This window comes from Amblyraja radiata, chromosome 32 (assembly GCF_010909765.2).
Source record: "Amblyraja radiata isolate CabotCenter1 chromosome 32, sAmbRad1.1.pri, whole genome shotgun sequence".
NCBI lineage: Eukaryota > Metazoa > Chordata > Chondrichthyes > Rajiformes > Rajidae > Amblyraja > Amblyraja radiata.
This window is the reverse complement of record NC_045987.1, coordinates 18212850-18235159: the sequence shown is the minus strand read 5'-3', so window position 1 is coordinate 18235159 and position 22310 is coordinate 18212850. Positions and strand designations below refer to the sequence as shown.

General features: G+C 44.7%; 1 protein-coding gene across 9 annotated transcripts in view; it reads right to left on the bottom strand.

Moving 5' to 3' along the window:
• Positions 1-10409: 10409 nt before the first annotated feature.
• Positions 10410-22310, bottom strand: part of rgs3 (regulator of G protein signaling 3) — a 224599-nt gene continuing 212698 nt past the window's right edge. For 6 of the 9 annotated variants that reach the window (XM_033049114.1, XM_033049116.1, XM_033049117.1 and 3 more), the window contains 5 exons: positions 21552-21628; positions 16021-16122; positions 14123-14184; positions 12222-12388; positions 10410-11791 (listed from right to left, as the gene is read on the bottom strand). In XM_033049114.1, the coding sequence (XP_032905005.1) occupies positions 11606-11791; positions 12222-12388; positions 14123-14184; positions 16021-16122; positions 21552-21628 (594 nt within the window). In that variant the 3' untranslated portion in view covers positions 10410-11605. Of the gene's footprint in view, positions 11792-12221; positions 12389-14122; positions 14185-16020; positions 16123-16498; positions 16881-18994; positions 19249-21551; positions 21629-22310 lie in introns of those variants that run through there. The other 3 variants (XM_033049122.1, XM_033049121.1, XM_033049115.1) reach the window with 3 other exon arrangements.

Here is a 22310-nt window from a genome sequence, read left to right as displayed (position 1 = left end):
CTGCTGCCCGCACGCTGCCTTCACACCGACTGCTCAGAGCTACTGAGAGAGAAAGCGCGGCAACAAGGCCCTTTGGCCCACCGAGTCTGCTCCTTGCATCATTCCTCCAGTTCATCCCGTGCGGGCTCACATAGCGGCTCGGAGACAGAGCCCAGCGGAGGGTGGGGCTGCTGCCCACCCCCTCTGGGGCTGGACTTTGCATTACATTACTACAAGACCATCATAAACCAAATACATTGTGATTAAGAGTGAGCAATGTCTGCCACACCTCTGGCTCAAAGTGTTCTTTGTTATTTAATATATAAAACATTATATATGTAAAATCTGAATGTGTGTTTATGTTTGTGTGTGTGTGTTTGTGTGTGTCAGGGTGCTTGTGTTGTGTGTGTGTCTTTATGTGTGTGTGTATAATATATATATATTATATTAGAACCATTGATGACAGTTCAGGATGTGAACAAATATATTACATAAACATACATCATGCTGTACAATTTGAACTGCTGTCAAATGGTTTCTTCAATAAAATTACAAAAGAGATTCAGAAAAATTATTTGTGAGGACAGGGCTCCCTCACTGTGCTTCCTCACCTTTACTCCCTCACCTGGGCTCTCTGACTTTCTCCCTCACCTTACCTCCTCTCCTCCCACTTCCTCTCCCCATCACCTGCTCTGCCTCCACCTGCCCTCCCTCGCCTGCTCTGCCTCCACCTGCCCTCCCTCGCCTGCTCTGCCTCCACCTGCCCTCCCTCGCCTGCTCTCCTCTCCAACCATTCTCTCTCCCCACCTGCTTTACCCCGATCTGCGCGACCTCACCTGCGCTCCCTCCATCTACTCTCCCCTCACCTGCAACCCCCCCCCCTCTCCCCTCTCCTCCACCTGCGCTGCTCTCACCTTACCTTATGAAGCGGAGTCGGAGAGGGAGGAGCGAGAGACTTTACCAACTCTCGAGCCGTTCCACAGAAGACGGCCCATTTTCTAGGAAAAACCTGCGACGTGTTGGCCCACCTCAGAGCCAAAACCAAGCCTTCCCGCAAACATAGATCAGTGGAACGGAACTCAGCTCTAGGCCTCAATGGGACATTTGTCTCTTAAACCTTGAAACAGGCACTGAAGTTAAATAATTTTCCACCCCATTGACTGAATGATCGATAATTATTTGCCTTTGTTGTCAACCATTCCTGCAAATCTCAAGCCTGATGCCATTCCTATCTGGAGTTTGCGCTTGTTACGATCGCCTTGAGATTGGATTTTGGGAAATTGGCGACCCTGAGGTGAGTTTTTTCATCTGCATTCAAAAAAAGGTTAAATGAAATGCAGTATATTCTGAAGTTTAAAGAGCAAACACGAGAAATCGTCAGTGGATCAGGCAGGGAAAGAAAGGGGTTGCGTTTATTATCATGGGCACAAGTATGGTGATGTATAGATACAATCTTGCCTGCAGCAGCATCAGCATCAGACACATAGACTCAGACAGCACAAAATATAAATTAGATTTTTTAAATTATTGAACTTTTTTAAAAACGTTTATTATATTATCTATTGAATATCGTCATTACAAACCTGCTTGTAGATTCAAGGGTAATTTCCCTGGTTGTGACCCAAAATGTCACCTATTCTATTTCTCCAGAGATGATGACTGAGCCAAAATGCTGGAGTAATTCAGCTGGATAGGCAGCACCTTTGGGTAGAAGGAATGGGTGACGTTTCGGGTCGGGAACCTTCTTCAGTCTTCAGTCTTCGACCCGAAACGTCACCTATTAGTTCTACGCGGCGATGCTGCCTGTCCAGATGAGTTACTCCAGCATTTTGTGTCTTTCTTTGGTGTAAACCAGCATCTGCAGTTCCTTCCTACAAATAATGCCTGACCCGTTGAGTTACTCCAACATTTTGTGCCTATCTAAAGTTTCTTCCCAGCTGTTATCGGGCAACTGAATCATCCTCTCGCCAACTAGAAAGTGGACCTGACCGACCATTGGAGACCTTGGACCATCTTTATTTGGACTTTACTGGACGTTATCTCGCACTAGATGTTATTCCCTTTACCCAGTATCTGTACACTGAGGATGGTTTGATTGTAATCATGTATAGTGTTTCCGCTAACTGGATAGCACGCAACAAAAAAGCTTTTCACTGTACACATGACAATAATAAACTAAACTAAACAAAAAACTAAACTTATGCTGCTACAAGGAAGAATGTCATTGTTCGGTGTCAGTACATATGACAATAAAAAACACTCTTTTAATTGTACATCATAGACAATAGACAATAGGTGCAGGAGTAGGCCATTCGGCCCTTCAAGCCAGCACCGTCATTCAATGTGATCATGGCTGATCATCCTCAATCAGTACCCCGTTTCTGCCTTCTCCCCATATCCCCTCACTCCGCTATTTTTAAGAGCCCTATCTAGCTCTCTCTTGAAAGCATCCAGAGAACCTGCCTCCAACGCTCTCCGAGGCAGAGAATTCCACAGACTCACCGCTCTCTGTGAGAAAAAGTGTTTCCTCGTCTCTGTTCTAAATGGCTTACTCCTTATTCTTAAACTGTGGCCCCCAGTTCTGGACTCCCCCAACATCGGGAACATGTTTCCAGCCTCTAGCGTGTCCAAACCCTTGACAATCTTATATGTTTCAATGAGATCCCCTCTCACCCTTCTAAACTCCAGAGTGTACAAGCCCAGCTGCTCCATTCTCTCAGCATATGACAGTCCCGCCATCCCGGGAATTAATCTTGTAAACCTACACTGCACTCCCTCAATAGCAAGAATGTCCTTCCTCAAATTAGGGGACCTAAACTGCTCACAATACTCCAGGTGTGGTCTCACTAGGGCTGTACAACTGCAGAAGGACCTCTCTGCTCCTATATTCATAAATTACACGTCAATTCTTCAAGATGATGAAAAGAAAAGTACCGTGCAAAATAAAACAGGACGTTATTGCAAAAAACCACAAATAGAAAAACAATTCAATGACAGTGCAAGAGATAGTCTGCAAGTCCACCTTACCATGCGAGTCAAGTCATGGATCCGAAATATTTATAGTAATTCTCTCTCCACAGATGCTGCCTGACTGCTGAGTAAGTCCTGCCTTCCCTGATATTATTTGAGGTTGGACAGACTTTGGTTTAGTTTGGTTTAGTTGAGAGATACATAGCGGAAACAGGCCTTTGGTCCACTGAGTCCGCGCCGACCACTGATCCCCGCACACTAAACACAAGGGATAATTTCACAATTTTACCAAACCCAATTAACCTACAAATCTGTACGTCTTTGGAGTGTGGGAAGAAACCAGATTACCTGGAGAAAACCCACGCGGTCACGTGGAGAACTGTACCAGACAGCACCCGTAGTCAGGATTGAACAAGGGTCTCTGGTGCTGTAAGGCAGCAATTCTACTGCTGCACCACTGTGCTGCCCTTGTTGGTGCAGATAGAGTTGGTGGTAGGTCCTGTTCTATGTTACATTCTCCACACAGACAGCACTGGAGGTCAGGATTGTACCTGGGTCACTGGAACTGTGGCTCTACTAGCTGCACCACTGTGTTATTTAGTCTCAGCCAATCTGTACTCCATCGCATTGTTGCATCTGCCAATTGCAATTGAATTACGCAACGTAACATGCAATATTATCTTACCCCATGACAGATAATGCAGTCTGTGTAATCTGCAGCACAGCAGGCTTTCGATGTTCACCGTGTCTCTGTAACCCTCTCCAAGAATACTGAAATATAGTTGCTGCCTGCCCCTCTGACCTACTCCACTACTTGGTATCTTGTTTTGTATACCAGCATCTGCAAATCATTGTGTCTGAAAAATCATATTTTCAATTCGCATTGACAACAGATGTTTTTGTTTGGTAAAATACTAGCAGTGTCAGGCAACATCTGTCATTGTGGCTCCTTATTCTAGGGCAAACAGGTTCTGGGGCTTTCTACATTCTCTGCTGTTGCAGCCATACAGAGCTGCTCATACGATACAGTTCTTAAAGTATGAAAGTGACAGCATTCACTGCCAAGGCTGCATATGTCACAGGAATGAACTTATCATGAGGATCTCTATGAGTGTTAAGGTGAGCTCAGCATAGCAGTTAGGAAAGGTTTGGGCTTGGCAGGTTGTCGTATAGAAGTACAACCAGTCTGGGTGGAGCTAGGTGTAGCAGGGAGTAGCTTATTGTCCTCTGGACTGTAGTCATGACGAATTGCAGGTAATAAATAAGGCAACCTGTCCAAGACACCGCCCAAGCCAGGCATCTCTTAGTGTTCTGGTCCCAGAATCGGAACTGCAATCACTCTTTTAACTTTACACTTTAGAGATATGGTGTGGAAACAGGCCCTACAGCCCACCGAGTCCATGCCGACCAGCGATCACCCCGTACACTAGCTCTAACCTACACATCACAGACAATTTACAATATAACTGAAGCCAATTAACCTACAAACATGCGCGTCTTTGGAGTTTGGGAGGAAACCGGAGCACCTGGAGAAAACCCACGCGGTCACAGGGAGAATGTACAAACTCCGTACAGACAGTACCTGTAGTCAGGATCAAATCCGGGTCACTGGCGTTGAAAGGCACCAGCTCTACTTATATAATAATATATTTTATTATTATAGTATGATATATATGATAAGATAAGATAGACACTTTGCTGTGTCTAGTGTACGTGAGTTTGACGATCATATCTGTGTATGGTATATCTGACCTGTTTGGATTGCATGTTTGCCACTTGACCTCAGAGCACATGACAACAATAAACGTAACCTAAACCTGGGCCTGTTCCTCTCCTCACCTGCGCACTTCCACCTCGATGTGTTTCACTGCGACGTACTTCACAGGGCAGAGGACGGACACAAAAAGCTGGACTAACTCAACAGGTCAGGCAGCATCTCTGGATAAAAAGGAATCGGTGACATAGAAACATAGAAATTAGGTGCAGGAGTAGGCCATTCGGCCCTTCGAGCCTGCACCGCCATTCAATATGATCATGGCTGATCATCCAACTCAGTATCCCGTACCTGCCTTCTCTCCATACCCTCTGATCCCCTTAGCCACAAGGGCCACATCTAACTCCCTCTTAAATATAGCCAATGAACTGGCCTCGACTACCCTCTGTGGCAGAGAGTTCCAGAGATTCACCACTCTCTGTGTGAAAAAAGTTTTTCTCATCTCGGTTTTAAAGGATTTCCCCCTTATCCTTAAGCTGTGACCCCTTGTCCTGGACTTCCCCAACATCGGGAACAATCTTCCTGCATCTAGCCTGTCCAACCCATTAAGAATTTTGTAAGTTTCTATAAGATCCCCTCTCAATCTCCTAAATTCTAGAGAGTATAAACCAAGTCTATCCAGTCTTTCTTCATAAGACAGTCCTGACATCCCAGGAATCAGTCTGGTGAACCTTCTCTGCACTCCCTCTATGGCAATAATGTCCTTCCTCAGATTTGGAGACCAAAACTGCACGCAATACTCCAGGTGTGGTCTCACCAAGACCCTGTACAACTGCAGTAGAACCTCCCTGCTCCTATACTCAAATCCTTTTGCTATGAAAGCTAACATACCATTTGCTTTCTTCACTGCCTGCTGCACTTGCATGCCTACTTTCAATGACTGGTGTACCATGACACCCAGGTCTCGCTGCATCTCCCCTTTTCCTAATCGGCCACCATTTAGATAATAGTCTGCTTTCCTGTTTTTGCCACCAAAATGGATAACCTCACACTTATCCACATTATACTGCATCTGCCAAACATTTGCCCACTCACCCAGCCTATCCAAGTCACCTTGCAGTCTCCTAGCATCCTCCTCACAGCTAACACTGCCCCCCCCCCAGCTTAGTGTCATCCGCAAACTTGGAGATATTGCCTTCAATTCCCTCATCCAGATCATTAATATATATTGTAAATAGCTGGGGTCCCAGCACTGAGCCTTGCGGTACCCCACTAGTCACTGCCCGCCATTGTGAAAAGGACCCTTTTACTCCTACTCTTTGCTTCCTGTTTGCCAGCCAGTTCTCTATCCACATCAATACTGAACCCCCAATGCCGTGTGCTTTAAGTTTGTGTACTAATCTCTTATGTGGGACCTTGTCGAAAGCCTTCTGGAAGTCTAGATACACCACATCCACTGGTTCTCCCCTATCCACACTACTAGTTACATCCTCGAAAAATTCTATCAGATTCGTCAGACATGATTTACCTTTCGTAAATCCATACTGACTTTGTCCAATGATTTCACCACTTTCCAAATGTGCTGCTATCCCATCTTTAATAACTGACTCTAGCAGTTTCCCCACTACCGATGTTAGACTAACTGGTCTGTAATTCCCCGTTTTCTCTCTCCCTCCCTTCTTAAAAAGTGGGGTTACGTTTGCTACCCGCCAATCCTCAGGAACTACTCCAGAATCTAAAGAGTTTTGAAAGATTATTACTAATGCATCCACTATTTCTGGAGCTACTTCCTTAAGTACTCTTGGATGCAGCCTATCTGGCCCTGGGGATTTATCGGCCTTTAATCCATTCAATTTACCCAACACCACTTCCCGACTAACCTGGATTTCACTCAATTCCTCCAACTCCTTTGACCCGCGGTCCCCTGCTATTTCCGGCAGATTATTTATGCCTTCCTTAGTGAAGACGGAACCAAAGTAGTTATTCAATTGGTCCGCCATATCCTTGTTTCCCATGATCAACTCACCTGTTTCTGACTGCAAGGGACCTACATTTGTTTTAACTAATCTCTTTCTTTTCACATATCTATAAAAACTTTTGCAGTCAGTTTTTATGTTCCCTGCCAGTTTTCTTTCATAATCTATTTTTCCTTTCCTAATTAAGCCCTTTGTCCTCCTCTGCTGGTCTCTGAATTTCTCCCAGTCCTCTGGTATGCTGCTTTTTCTGGCTAATTTGTACGCATCATCCTTCGCTTTGATACTATTCCTGATTTCCCTTGTTATCCACGGATGCACTACCTTCCCTGATTTATTCTTTTGCCAAACTGGGATGAACAATTTTTGTAGTTCATCCATGCAGTCTTTTAATGTCTTCCATTGCATATCCACCGTCAACCCTTTTAGAATTAATTGCCAGTCAATCTTGGCCAATTCACGTCTCATACCCTCAAAGTTACCTTTCTTTAAGTTCAGAACCATTGTTTCTGAATTAACAATGTCACTCTCCATCCTAATGAAGAACTCAACCATATTATGGTCACTCTTGCCCAAGGGGGCACGTACAACAAGACTGCTAACTAACCCTTCCTCATTACTCAATACCCAGTCTAAAATAGCCTGCTCTCTCGTTGGTTCCTCTACATGTTGATTTAGATAACTATCCCGCATACATTCCAAGAAATCATCTTCCTCAGCACCCCTGCCAATTTGATTCACCCAATCTATATGTAGATTGAAGTCACCCATTATAACTGTTTTGCCTTTGTCGCACGCATTTCTAATTTCCTGTTTGATGCCATCTCCAACTTCACTACTACTGTTAGGTGGCCTGTACACAACACCCACCAGCGTTTTCTGCCCCTTAGTGTTTCGCAGCTCTACCCATACCGATTCCACATCCTCCAAACTAATGCCCTTCCTTTCCATTGCGTTAATCTCCTCTCTAACCAGCAACGCTACCCCACCTCCTTTTCCTTTCTCTCTATCCCTCCTGAATATTGAATATCCCTGGATGTTCAGCTCTCAGCCTTGGTCACCCTGGAGCCATGTCTCCGTGATCCCAACTATATCATAATCATTAATGGCTACCTGCACGTTCAACTCATCCACCTTATTACGAATACTCCTTGCATTGAGACACAACGCCTTCAGGCTTGTTTTTACAATGCTCTTACCCCTTATACAATTAATTACAATTATACAATGTGACGTTTCGTGTCGAGACACTTCTTCAGACTGAGTCAGGGTCTCGACCCAAAACGTCACCTTTACCTTTTCTCCCCCGAAGGATGCTGCCTGACTCACTGAGTTACTCCAGCATTTTGTGTCTATCTTCTGTTGAAACCAGCATCTGCAGTTCCTTCCTACAAAGTTCACAGGGCAGAGGTTCAGGAACCCGGTATTACCTGAGAGTCAACGGGGAAACGATGACCACATGTTAGTCACTCCTGGTGACCTTCGAAACTAAAAATAACTTTACAGCCTCATAAACCAGAGGATGGTGCGGGGCCAAGAGAGAGCCTGCTGCCGGCTTCAGACCAAGGCAGCTCCACTATTCCCTGCTATCAGGATGGAGCTGCAGAAACCTCCTCTAGTTGTAACTCACGCATAACATAGGTACTATCCCATTGGCGGAGAGCTCAGTTAACTTGTTCAGTGCCACGTATTCAGTATACTCGGGTCAAGGCCAATAGTGGAAAAAAAACTTGGCAGTGAACAGGTTAAAAAAGTCATCTAAAACTCAATTAATTACAGATGCTCGCTTGTTAATTCAACAAGAACATGTGGGGAAAAAAAAACTCAACACAAAGTGCTGGACTAACACAGGGGGTCAGGCTGCATCTCTGGAGAAGTATCCATGTTCAAATCCTGAGTGTGTAAAAAGGAACTGCAGATGCTGGTTAAAAAAAAAAAACACAAAATGCTGGAGTAACTCAGCGGGTCAGGCGGCATCTCTGGAGAAAAGGAACGAGCGGTGTTTCGGGTCGGGACACTTCTTCAGACTCATCCTCGAAACCCCAAAGCGATCTCCTTGTGATGGACGTATGGAAAACTGCAGAAGTTTCCAATCAACACCATAATGGGTCAATTGGCACCAATTGTAACCGAGATAAATGGAAACCAGAAATGAAGCCACTAATAAGATAAGAGTTTGAACGAGTAAACTAAAGAAAGGTACAGATCTAATCGGTTCCATGTGTTCTCTGGGACTTTGCTCCCAATTATGGCATCATTGGTGAATAATCCATCATTTGAAAAAAAAAAAACAACTCCATTTAATCATTTCACGGGATGGTTTCCAGACTTTCCAAAATCTGGAAAAGTTGTGTGATGCTGGGAAAGTTCTTGCCAGTTGCTAATCCCTCCGATTCTATTAAAAGCTGATGTTTGAAGTCAGAGCTTTTCACACATTGATCTGTGTTGGGAAGAAAGCTCCACCCTCACGCTCACCCTGGAGGGAAGCTCCAGCTCCAGCGCTGATCGGTGCGGACATGGCGTGCCGAAGGGTCTGTTTCCGCGTGGTATCTCTAAACTAAAGTAAATCCATACGGACATCACCCATGGTCAGGAACGAACTCGGGTCTCTGGCGCTCAGAGGCAGCAACTCTACCCCTGTGACCCCTGTGACTGAAGGGGATCTTATAGAAACCTATACAATTTTTAAGGGGATTGGACAGGCTAGATGCAGGAAAAATGGTTCCCATGTTGGGGTAGTCCGGAACCAGGGGTCACAGTTTAAGAATAGGCGACTGAGATGAGGAAAATGTTTCACCCGGAGAGTGGTGAATCTGTGGAATTCTCTGCCACAGAAGGCAGTGGAGGCCGATTCACATGTTTTCAAGAGAGTTATATTTTGTTCTTGGAGCTAATGGAATCAAGGGATATGGGGAGAAAGCAGGAATGGGGTACTAACTTTGGATGATCAGCCATGATTATATTGAATGGCAGTGCTGGCTCGAAGGGCAGAATGGCCTACTCCTGCATCTATTTTCTATGTTTACTAAATGGGCCCCTTCCTTTAGTTTGAGGAGAAGCCAAGCCTTTGCAAAGGCAGAGACAAACAAAAACATAAGCACATTTATTAGGGCTTGAGCTATAGGGAGAAGTTGAGCAGGCAGGGAATTCATATATATTATTGTCTATATACACACGGAATCAAGGGATATGGGGAGAAAGCAGGAACAAGGTACTGATTTTGGATGATCAGCCATGATTATATTGAATGGCGGTGCTGGCTCGGAGGGCCGAATGGCCAACTCCTGCACCTATTTTCTATGTGTATTTGTGAGTATGTGTATATATATACACACACACACGCTGAAATGAAACCAGAGGTCATCTCTAACAGATAACAGGATGGTTTAGTTTAGAAATACAGGCCCTTCAGCCCACCGAGTCTCCACTGACTAACGATCCCCGCACACTATCCTACGCACTGCCTGGGGCGGTAATGGAGGCAGATACAATAGTGGCATTGAAGAGACTCTTGGATAGGCACATGGATATGCAGGGAATGGAAGGATACAATGGTAAGCAGGCAGATAAGAGTTGGCCTTGGCATCATGTTTAGCACAGACATTGTGGGCAGAATGGCCTGCTCCTGCGCTGTACTATTCTCCGTTCTACGTCACAAGTGCCAAGCGAATGAATCAAGAAAATAATAAAATCAAGGCACCCCAAACCATCGACACGGGTAATCAGTAAACGACAGACAGGTATTAATGGAATGACCACAGGAAAAGTCAATCAATTGTTCTTTGACAATTCTTTATTTACCACTTGCCGGGATAAAATGGTCGGCTTCTTGCTTCAAGGAGAAACTGCACTGTAAACAATGGAAGTTGACCACAAGCTTTCCTCAAATCCAATGTCGCCCAAACAATGGCCCGAGGGAACATTTCCCCAGCTGTTTCCCCGTCCCCGCACTTTAGCACTGAGACTATATCGATATCAACATTTATTTATCTACCGTCTCATGTTAGGAACCTTAAACTCAAAAAAAAATTTGAGAGTAACTATATACACAGTCGGAATATCCCAGCTGCCCGCTGCTGGGATAGTAATTGCAATTAAACGTTAACAGTAAATATAGATTTCAACATAATTTGTACAGCCTCCAGAAAAACAATATTACAAATGATACATAATTAACCAAAAAGGTAAAGGAACACCTCTGAAATATTGCACTTCGACACATGGAAGAAAACAAGGAATATTTCCTAATGGAAATGCATCAAGCATCTGGTTATAGAAATAAATAGCTCACTCTTCCCCTGGCACACGACAAAGCTGTTAATAGGATTCTGTTGCAAGAGCACTTGGTTCTACCTATGGTTATAGAGTCACAGAGGGATATGGGTGGTCCCACACCACCATCTGCGGAAAGCTTCTTTCAATGTAGTATCTTGGAACAGACTTGTCACCATCTAAGTCCTACACAGCATGTCGAGGCAGAGTCAAGACCTGGATAGAGTAGCTCTGGGCAGTTCCTGAAAGCACAGCTTTTAATAATTACTTTGGCTTTCTCCGTGTCCGTGGTCCAGGGACCTCCTCCCGGGGAGAGTTGCCCATTGCTGCTCCGCACGATGAAAGCTGAGTCTATTACGTCGTCTTGGAAGAACAAAGATTAACTAGTTTGGCCGCGTGTGGCTCCCGCAGGTCTTGCTGCTGTCGTTTGCACAACAAGCACAGATAAAGGAACGGAAACCCAACGTTATCCCATGTTCGCTGGGACCCCCGAGCAGGTTTTTGCTGTAAACAGTCCCTGACTGTCAAGCCCAGTCCAGGTCCACTCATCTCCAAGACCCTCATCTGGGTTCAATCCGTTGGAGAAGGTTTCAAAGTCTCAGAGAGATGATCAACGACGGTCCTATCTCAACTCTAATAATGTAAACACAACATTTAATTTGTCCCAAATGGCTGTCGGGGATAGAGATGTGTCTATCTACGACGGCGGGCTGTTTTTCTTCTGATTTATCAAATCCAAGTACAGGTCCGACCGGAGAAACCGTGGGTAAGAGTCCTTCTCCATCAGTCCGTATATCCTTTTCTGCGCAAGGTCAAAGCAGGATCGCGAGACCTTCTGCAGATTCTCTTTGGTGTGTTCCCTTGTGTACGAGTCCAAATTAACCTGAAAAGCCACAGAAAATGACATTCAGTCAAACAACCAGTCAGCAGAATTGGTATTTGAAATTACACTTTCAAGGAGGAACTGCGCAGGAAGGAACTGCAGATGCTAGTTTACACCAAAGATAGACACAAAGTGCTGGAGTGACCCAGCGGGTCAGGCAGCAACTCTGGAGAAAAGGAATAGGTGACGTTTTCGGTCGAGACCCTTCTTCATCTCTTCTCGAGTCTGAAGAAGGGTCTTGCCCCAAAACATCACCTGGTCCTTTTCTCCAGAGATGTTGCCTGATCCACTGAGTTACTCCAGCACGTTGTGTCTATCTTCCTTGTAAGAGCTGATGCTATTTGGAAAAGCCAAATATCCTGCATCTACATTTCCCCCTTTATTAACCCTGCTGCTTCCCCCAAGAAAACCCACGAGAGATATGTTTTACCTCTTTGCAGGACTGAATGGCGATATATTCCCCAAATATTTTCTTGGCCTTGGAGATCATCTTGGATTGCGACTTGGCTTTTTTGTAGTCCTCGCATGCCAGCCAGAACTCCAGGTTCTCTTCACTGAATTCCGTGCGTAGAAACGCCCTGAATGCTGCTAAACCGTCTGTAAGAGAAGCAGGGTTGTGTGAGTGGAGTACACAGCGGCAAAGACAAGACATGCTTTTGGACAACGGAACATGGACTTCCCTGAACAGAATGGAGAACACTTGAGATGGGGGCGGCATGGTGGTGCAGCGCTAGAGTTGCTGCCTCACAGCGCCAGAGACCTGGTTTGATCTTAACTACGGGTGCGGAGTTTGTACGTTCTCCCTGTGACCACATGGGTTTTCTCTGGGTGCTTCGGTTTCCTCCCACATTCCAAAGACATGCAGGTTTGTAGGCAGATTTTCCCCTTCAAATTGCCTCTTGTTTAGTTCTAGCTTAGAGATACAGCGCAGAAATAGGCCCTTCGGCCCACCGCGTATGCGCTGACCAACAATCCCCGCACACTAACACTATCTTACACAACACCATCCTACAAATTTTACTGAAGCCAATTAACCTACAAACTTGTATGTCTTTTAGAATGTGGGAGGAAACCGGAGCACCCGGAGAAAACCCATGTGGTCATGGGGAGAACGTACAAACTCCGCACAACTGTACACCTGGTCAGGATCGAACCCTGGTCTCTGGCTCTGTAAGGCAGCAACTCTACCGCTGCACCACTGTACCTCCCCTTGTGTGTAGGATGCAACAGTGGGATAGCTTAGAACTAGCGTGAATGGGTGATCGATGGTTGGCGTGGACTCAGTTTCCACTCTGTATCTCTTAACAGGAACTCTTGTCCATTTCTCTGCCTCACACTATCAGGGGTTCCTGCATCTCCCTCATCGAACATCTCTGCTGGACCAGCACAATGCTTTAAATATAGATTGCTAAAAAGCTCCTTTTAAAATATCCCTTGATCCGCTTCCAAGCTGTAACTTGGATCACACACATAAAATGTGTATTCCAGATCTGTGGCATTCTGTCACCAGTGAGCGATGATTGAATTTTTTTTTTTTTTAATTACAAAATACCTAAATAATTAAAAATGGGTTAAAATGATCTCCTATTTAGATTGGGGTAGAGTAACAATTCCTGAGTAAATTATAAAACATCAGAAGCTGTGAAAGGAGCCCGTCTTTGTGCTTGTGCCCAAAGGTTCAAATTAATTGTCTGGAAATATTCCAAGCTGAATTAATGAATGGCGACGCTCCTTGGCCTGATGGACCCAATGGTGCCGACTCCCAGGACAAAGCTTACTAAACTGGTGTGGCAGGCCATGCTAGCTTGCTTTACATCAGACTGCAATCTGCACTTAAAATCATGCAATCTTTCGCTGGCAGTTACATGCGTGCAAGGGTGGGCACACGCGTGTTGGATCTGGGCGGGTTGGCAATGCATGTTGGCACAGCAAGCACACGTGTCAGGCACGTGAACGTTGATGTGACATGGCAGGCACATGCATGCAAGCAGTGGACACGCGTTGACACAATGGGAACACGTGGCAGGTGCTGGCGTGACAGGCTCACGTGTCACACACAGGAATGTCAACATGTCAGGCACACACACACACACACACGCAGCACAGTGGACACATACGTGTTGACACAGCCGGCAGTTTCTCTGATAAAATTGCCAGAACGGACTGGAAACTCTTTTCACAGAAAATCTACTCGGTAATAAATTTAATATTAGTCACCTCACATTTACTCAAAGATGTGTGAAAGCACGATGGTGACGGATTAGTATCCAGTGCTGTGTCCAACTAAAGTCCGCTCAACGCAACGTTATTAAGGTGGAACAAAGTGCTTACATTTGTGGATGAGAAGTTTCTCCAGAGACTCTCCCCATTTTATGGCTTCTTCATACGAGGGTCTGCAGACAAAGGAAGGGCAGGTTATTAAGTGACACATTCGCGCAGATTCTGAGGTGATTCTGCCCCAAGCGGGCGGAGACTGGCCCGGATCAGTCGGGGAATCCTGGAAACTCGCCTCAACCTCCAGCTAATCCTCCAACGCCAGCCCTGAAGTCGAGATGCAGTCGGAAAACCTGCCTTAGACGCAGCCAGCAAGGAACACGGCTTTAAAGCAACTCCGATCTACCCAAACTGCTCAGGAATTTATTCCGCAATCCCTCTCACCAGTGATTTATAGCTGAGGGACACCTTAGATCGCACAAATCCCTTGCTTGATTTTCCTTTCAACTTCCAATCTGCGCTCGTGCTGAGAGGTTTTGTGCATCGTAGGGCATGACTTCAACACCGTCTAGTTGACAACTACTAGACAGCTGATAGATAAATACATCTCTTGTGGAGGTTTGCAGCAAATGCAGACTTTCCTAGGCGTGCTTCCAGCACCCCGAACAAGACGCAGAGCCACATTTTCCTCGGGGGTTGACAGAGCCTGCTTTGTATATAGCAGTGTGCACATTCTCAGCTTTCAGCCAGCACTGCCAATACACCTCTCCAACACAAGGACAGGCTCCGCATTCACAAAGCCCAAACGCCACAGCAAGTCCCACCGAGAATTCTTTGGACATGAGGGACGGCAGATGCTGGTTTTCAAACTAAAAAATCAGCATCTTTTTTTAGTTTAGTGTAGAGATGCAGCACGGAAACAGGCCCTTTGAACCAGTGAATACATCGCATCTATGGTGGGGAGGGGATGGACGGGTGATGCTTTGAGTCTGAAGAAGGGGCCCCGACCCAAAACGTCATCTGCTCATTAGAAAAAAAAAGTCTGCTCTGTGCATTAGGTTCATTGTCACAAGGAACTGCAGATGCTGGAATCTTGAGCAAAAAAAAAACCACACAAAATACTGGAGTAACCCAGCAAGTTAGGTGGCATCTCGGGAGAACATGGATATGTGACCTTTCAGGATATTTCCCCAGATTTATTGTTGTAGAGGAAGAAAGCTGGAAGAGAGGTGGGGACGGGATGAAGCCACAAGTGATAGGTGGATACAGGTGCTGTGGTGGTGGTGGGGGGGGGGGGAAAGAGATTGTTTTGCAGGTGGTTGGACAAAGGCCAGAGATGAAGAGACAAATGGGTGCGAGATAAGGAGAGTGGAGGCATAAATTGCAATGCCAGAGGAAGGGATATGGGTGGATGGGGATTGGGGTGGAGGGGAAGGGGAGGCAGAATTGTCTGAGAAATGAGTGCACATCTAGGCAGAGCACAGGGAAGAGAGGGGGTGGAAGGTGAAGGATGTTTGTTGGTGAGTTACCTAAAAGTGGAGAAGTCAATGTTCATTCTATTGGGATGTCAGCTACCTAAGCAGAATACTGTATGCATGTGGTGCGTGTGGGGTTCACTTAAATCAATTAACGCCATAATCTCATCACTCATTGATTTAGAACGAGTGTTCGTGGAGTAGTTAGGAAACATAGAAAATAGATGCAGGAGTAGGCCATTCGGCCCCTCGAGACTGCACCGCCATTCAATATGATCATGGCTGATCATCCAACTCGTATCATGTACCTGCCTTCTCTCTGATCCCTTTAGCCACAAGGGCCACATCTAACTCCCTCTTAAATATAGCGAGAAACGAGAAGCCTTTGCTTGGTTGGTGGAAATGCACCCAGCTTGCCCATGCATTATGTCACGGCAGTCTCTATACAGCTCACTCTTTCCCTCTGACTTTCCCGTTCGGTTTTGAAACAACGCGTAAAAAACAGGAGCGCAAAAACGAGACGCGGGGAATAAAACTCACTTCACAGTTTTGCCGACTTTGTCCAACTTGGCGGCGTTACCACCCGAGCCGGAATCGTTGCGACGGCGCAGAAATCCCAAACGATTTTTCATATCTTTGGCTCTGTTCAAAACAAAAAAAAAACACAAACCGCGGGTAAGTATTGCTGCTGAACGAGGTTTATTTGGAAAAAGGTTATTCTCTTCACTGAGTTACTCCGCGCACAGAAGATGCATCAAATGTATCAAGCCATGACCTGCCCCCTCCAACCAAACCAACCCAGAGTGTGGAGTTTAAACACTTATTGCCCACGCTCTGCCTGGTCCGTGAATTCCTGGGATGTTTTCGACCTCAGGAACACAGACAGACAGGCAAGCTCACAATAAGGATTAGAAGGCGATCAGCTTCTTCACAGTGGAGCAGTAAAATCATTTAGGACACCAGGGGAATCGATGCATTTCCCGGGGAGGGGGGTGTTAGGGGCCCCCCTTCGACTTACTCTTTCATGGTGTGCCGCCGACGCAGGCCCCCGCCGGGAGTGGGACACTGGAGCAAACTCAAGAGCTTCTCCGAGTGGTATTCGTGCGGTTGGGGCTTTGACAAGTCTCTGAAAAATGGCATCCTGTTCCAGGCTGGTTTGGAAGATACTTGTTGAAGGCACAGCGGTATTCAGTGTCCTGAACGCCAGGACGAGGAACTCTGCTCTGTCCTTACAGACATCCTTGTGACCCGTGGCAATGTGCTGTCTCCAACTATCTATCCCCTGGCCCACAGAGGAGCTAACGTGTGTGGAGGGCGGAGAGGGAGAGCCTGCATTCCAGCACTCTGCTCAACCTACTGTCTGCTCCGTAGTATTCGCATTCAGGAAGTAGGAGTGACAACTAGGTCTACTACCTGACTCACTACAAGTCAGCCTTGCCTACTTTGCTGCATAAATCACTTTAATAAATGCTAATTCAGGAAACACGCTGGAACTATTTTAAGTTCACACGTTTAACTGGTTGCCACGGCAACAGATCAAATAGTTTTTTCTGGCGGGAGAGAAAGGACTCGTCATTGAAACCATGATGACATGTGTTCCGTGAAAAAGTGACAAAAATGTTCAATTAAATCGATTCCAAAAAAAAAACCGACTTCAATTAAATCGAATTTCGACTCAAAATTCTGTTGGCAATCTGGCAAAATGCAGTCTTGACAAAATAAATGGGAGAGAGAAAAAATGTTTGCAAAAGTGGTTGAAAGGATATTAATAATAACCAAAAGTTATCATTTATAAAGAATTAATATTAATGAGCCTGAAAACTGTAACGTCCAGGTTCAGCAGCAGCTTCTTTCCTGCAACCATAAACACTAACACTACAACCTCCAGATAGGCTCCAAACTCGGGAACATTTTTATGACTTTGTGCACTACTATTGTCTATTTATTTTTCTGTTCGTTGATAGACTGATTTTGTTGTTGTTTATTATGGGTTTTACAGAGTAAATTGTTTACATATCTGCTGCGCTGCTGCAAGTAAGGATGTCGTGGTTCTATTTCGGGACATAGGACAATAAGATACTTTTGGCTCATGAAGTACAATACTGTGGCTGTTACGTAAACTTGACTTTAAATATAAATCTTATAATCTGCTAACTGGCGGCACAGTGGCAGAGCTGTATTTGCAGCGTCAGAGACCCGGGTTCGATCCTGACCTTGGGTACTGTCTGTACGGAGTTTGTATGTTCTCCCCGTGACCCCGTGGGTCTTCTCCGGGTGCTCCGGTCCCCCCCCCCCCCCATTTCAAAAAGGTACAGATTGGTAGATTAATTGTTTTCTGTAAATTGTCCCTGGCGTGTAGGATAGTGCTAGTGTACACGCGTGATCGTGGTCGGCGCGGACTCTGTGGCCGAAGGGCCCGTTTCCACGCAGTATCTCTAAACTAAATAAGGGATTATCTGCAAAAAACTTTGCTTCTGATTTTAAAGAGATGTGTCCCAAGTTGATTTCTATTACAGAGGGAATTACATGCGACATTGGTCGGGGGGAGGGGGGGGGGGGGGGGGGGGGGGGGGGGGTAGCTGTCCTCCTACAGCTGATTATGAAGTTATATTTGATGGCGAGTTGGCAGAAAGAGCACTCTAATGCACAGCAAAATCTGAAACTATTCGAAAAGATACAAAACGTGTTTTTAATAATTCTGCTGCTTCCCCAATTTCTTTACGGGATTATATTTTCCCCCATTTCAAATGGGTATATGAGCACGGAGGCATATAGGATATTAATAGCAGCCGACTATTCTTTGATTATTTTGTTAACACTGATACACAGCAAAGGAATCAACAACCATTAATGTAACAATCGACATTCCCACTGGCGCCAAGAGACCAAACATAGACAGGAATTGCCGAAGAATGGATGAAGCAACTGATTCCGATAATGTGATATCAAAAAGGGGGGAAAAATATGAATCACTCCCCCATTCGGGCAACCGGTGGGATGACATTAATTCCAATGAAAATATCTGACACAATCCATTCCATCACATGCTCTGAACTGGGTCACAATTATTCCACCGCTGCTCGGCGAGAAGTTTAAGATACTTATAAATAAATTGAGCTCCTTGCTATTCGAATCCAATACTAAAAGAAAGCATATGTAAAAAAATACATCTACTTCAACTCCACTCCTAATGAAAGCCAGGCTGTTAAAACTAAGACTTCCTTGCAGAAGGCAGCAGAATGAAATTATTTTTTCTCGCTGCGAGCATTAACTTGCCACAAAAATTCCTAAGCAATGTGGTAGTTGAAAGCTTTCCAAAAGGCATTTAATGCGATCATTTATAAGATAAGTGCAAATATTTAACAAGGGGCACTGCAAGTTTTTCACCCTCGCGTTTGAACATGTTAAATCTTTTAAAAGATAATAAATGCCAGAAATTCGCTGCAGAACAAACACACTCCCGCAATTAAATCCTAACTCAACATATAACGTCTTCTCGGCACCTCAGCCCTACCTTTCAAGATATCTCTCTGAAAAGTCCACCATGGCGTGCAGCATTTGGACAAGGCTCTGTGCAGGCAGATTTGTACCGGTGTTGTGTTTTGGAGTCGGATGCTTCTATTACTAATCTCACCCAGCAAGGCAGATTAAGTAGTAAACGTGGGTTGGATAAGGGCCAAAACCAGAGCCAATAAGACTGCCTCATCTGATAACAGACTACACAGAGGGGGAACTGATTCTTTTCCATCAACGTTTCCATTGCGCGGCAACCACTGTGTGCAGTAGATGCATGCGGTGGGACATTGTTGTGACTCCTCAATTGCGTTTCTTTTTAAACTTGCACTGACCACGAGTAGGGGTTTCACACATAGGGTGGTGGGTGCCAGAGGGGTAAGTTGAGGGAGGCAACGTTTAAGAAACAATTCTAGACAGGTACACCACGAATCGGACAGGTTTAGAGGAATATGGGCCAAATGCAGGCAGGTGGGACTAGTGCAGATGGGACATGTTGGTCGGTGTGGGCAAGTTGGGTCGGTTTCCACGCTGACTCTAAAGTTAAATAACGTTATCTAGGGTTGTCCCTTCATTGCTGGGCACTGCTTCCACCTACTGGTGCATATCAGTACTTCAAAGAGTTACAGAAACAGACCCCTCAGTCCAACTTTGTCCATGCCGACCAAGATGCCCCATCTACACCAGTCCCTCCTGCCCACGTTTGGCCCAAGAATTGTTTTGTTTCTGCAGAAAACAGAGACGGCCTCTATTGACAATTTATGTCAAGATATCAGAAAACTGGGCAGAATTATATTGCTTGCTTTAAACTCAAGGCAGATCCTTCTGAATGTATTATTTCAAAGCTTATTGTTAAGAGTTGAAAGAAAAAATGTTTTTTCTTAATTTCAGAACCTTTTTCCCCCAGGGTGGAAATGTCAAAGATTGAATGGCAACGTTTAAAGCAGATGTTATGGGAAGGAGCTGCAGATGCTGGTTTAAACCGAAGATAGGCACAAAATGCTGGTGTAACTCAGCAGGACAGGCAGCATCGCTGGAGAGAAGGAATGGATGAGATCCTTCTTCAGACTGCAGTCTGGTCTAGACCCGAAACGTCACCCATTCCTTCTATCCTGCGTCTGTGGAATTCTCTGCCTCATAGGGCGGTGGAGGCAGGTTCTCTGGATGCTTTCAAGAGAGAGCTAGATAGGGCTCTTAAAAATAACGGAGTCAGGGGATATGGGGAGAAGGCAGGAACGGGGTACTGATTGGGGATGATCAGCCATGATCACATTGAATGGCCTTCTCGTGCACTTATTGTCTATCCAAAGATGCTGCCTGTCCCGGTGAGTTGCTTCAGCATTTTGTGTTTAAAGGAGATGTGTGGGGCAGGTTATTTACACAGAGTATGTGGGTGCCTGGAACGTGCTGCCAGGGGTGGTGGTGGAGGCAAATATTATAGTGGCTTTTGGAATAAGCACAAGGGAATGGAGGGTCACATGTAGGAAGAGAAGATTTGTTTTTAATTTGTTAAAACGTTCAGCACATATACTGTGGACCAAAAAACCTGTTCCAGGGCCGAACTGTTATATGATCTATGGTTGCAATGACTTCATTTAATTTGAGACAAATATCTACACCTTTCATTAACAAATATTTTGTCAAAAATAAACAATGAAAGGGAATCCTACATATTGCACAAAGCTAAACTTTTTAAAAAAACGAATTATTAAAGGCCATATTAATTATTTATGTTGAAATATCACAAGATGAAGCTGAACATTCTATTTTCTATTATCATGTAAAGTTAAATTTTCAGTATTAAACTGAAAATGTGAAAATATTAAAAAATTAAAATATTATAAAATGAAAATAGTTAAAAATTTAAAATAGTTAAAAATGATAATATTTCATAATTAAAATATTTTTTAAATGAAAATATTTTAAGCTGTATAATGTGGTTCAAAACTTATTCTTTTTTTTTCTTTATTTTATTTTCTGCATGTAATCTACTCCAGGCTCCTTCCTCTCATTATCAATGAATAGAAACAGATGTAATATTAACGTTGGCCCCATCTGCATTGTTTTAACACAGTAGGTCCTCCAGATCACATTTCATCCTTCCTGCCTCCGACCTTAACCCTACACTCGACTTCGCCGCTAATGAAACTCAAGCTCCTTTGCAAAAGTGCGCTTAGCTTGAACATCGACGTAACACGGATCAATTTCTCTGTGATTGTGTTTGCTCGTCCACTTTAAACCATCAAAATACATCAGAGGAACCTGGACATTAGCTGGAAGTTATTTCCTCTCTGGACATTTAATGGATCAATTATGGGACGCGCGCGCGAAAGAGAGAGAGAGAGAGAGAGAGAAAGCAGGATGTTTTAGCTTTACAGCTGGAATCAGATTTCTTCTCGGGGGAAGAAATCATAGCCTACTTTAATCAAAGATGATTAATACCTGTCTGAACAGACGCACAAAGAACAAAAGTCAAAATGTCTTCACAAACTAACAGAGAATAATAACACAAGAACGGTCACAGCAAACACGGCTTCAAATGAAAGGGTCAGACTTACAGGTTTTTGGACTTTTTCTTCTTGGAGCCATCTTCAGCATCACCGAAGCCATGGTTTGAATCTGCTCCTGTCGTCTGCTGGGGAAGGAGTAAAAACACAGTCTGCATCATGGGCTGGGGGTTAGGAGGTTCCCTCGATCTCTCTTCACTGTATTCCAGGGTCACTGTTGCTTATTTTACATCCCCTTCACTCACAAGGTCTTCAATGATATTACAATCCGACCCAAGCCTGCACTGTACTGCATTCTGAACAGTCTACAAACACACACACGCACGTCCAGAAACATGAGCTGAATCGCCAGGCTTTGGCACAGATTCTTTCTGAAAAGCTGAGCAGATTTTTCGTTTTTTTTGTCAATATGTGGCCAAACGCTTTTCCCACCTCAAAATAAAATCACTGCAGCCACTCTCGTTCTGACTTGGCTCACAAACTAACGAACAGCAATGACCTGGATTCCCCATGATTGGCTGTGAGACCGTGGGTGGCTCCAATTTCATCCAATAATGAAATATCTTGACTTTCTGCCTTTCGTTTTTACAAGTTTGCTCCGCAGAGCACGGAACAATAACTTAACAGAAAGCAACAAAACCTGTAACAGTTAACGGGATAGGTTTATCGATAAGAACTCAATGGTTTCACAGTTGGATTAAAAGAAATACAGTAGTTGTCTGGTTAAAAGCAGTAGAGGAACAAATCCTTCCCACAGATCTTTATTATTGCCCATCAAGAAAGTGTGCGTTCATCATTGACCAACTCAGC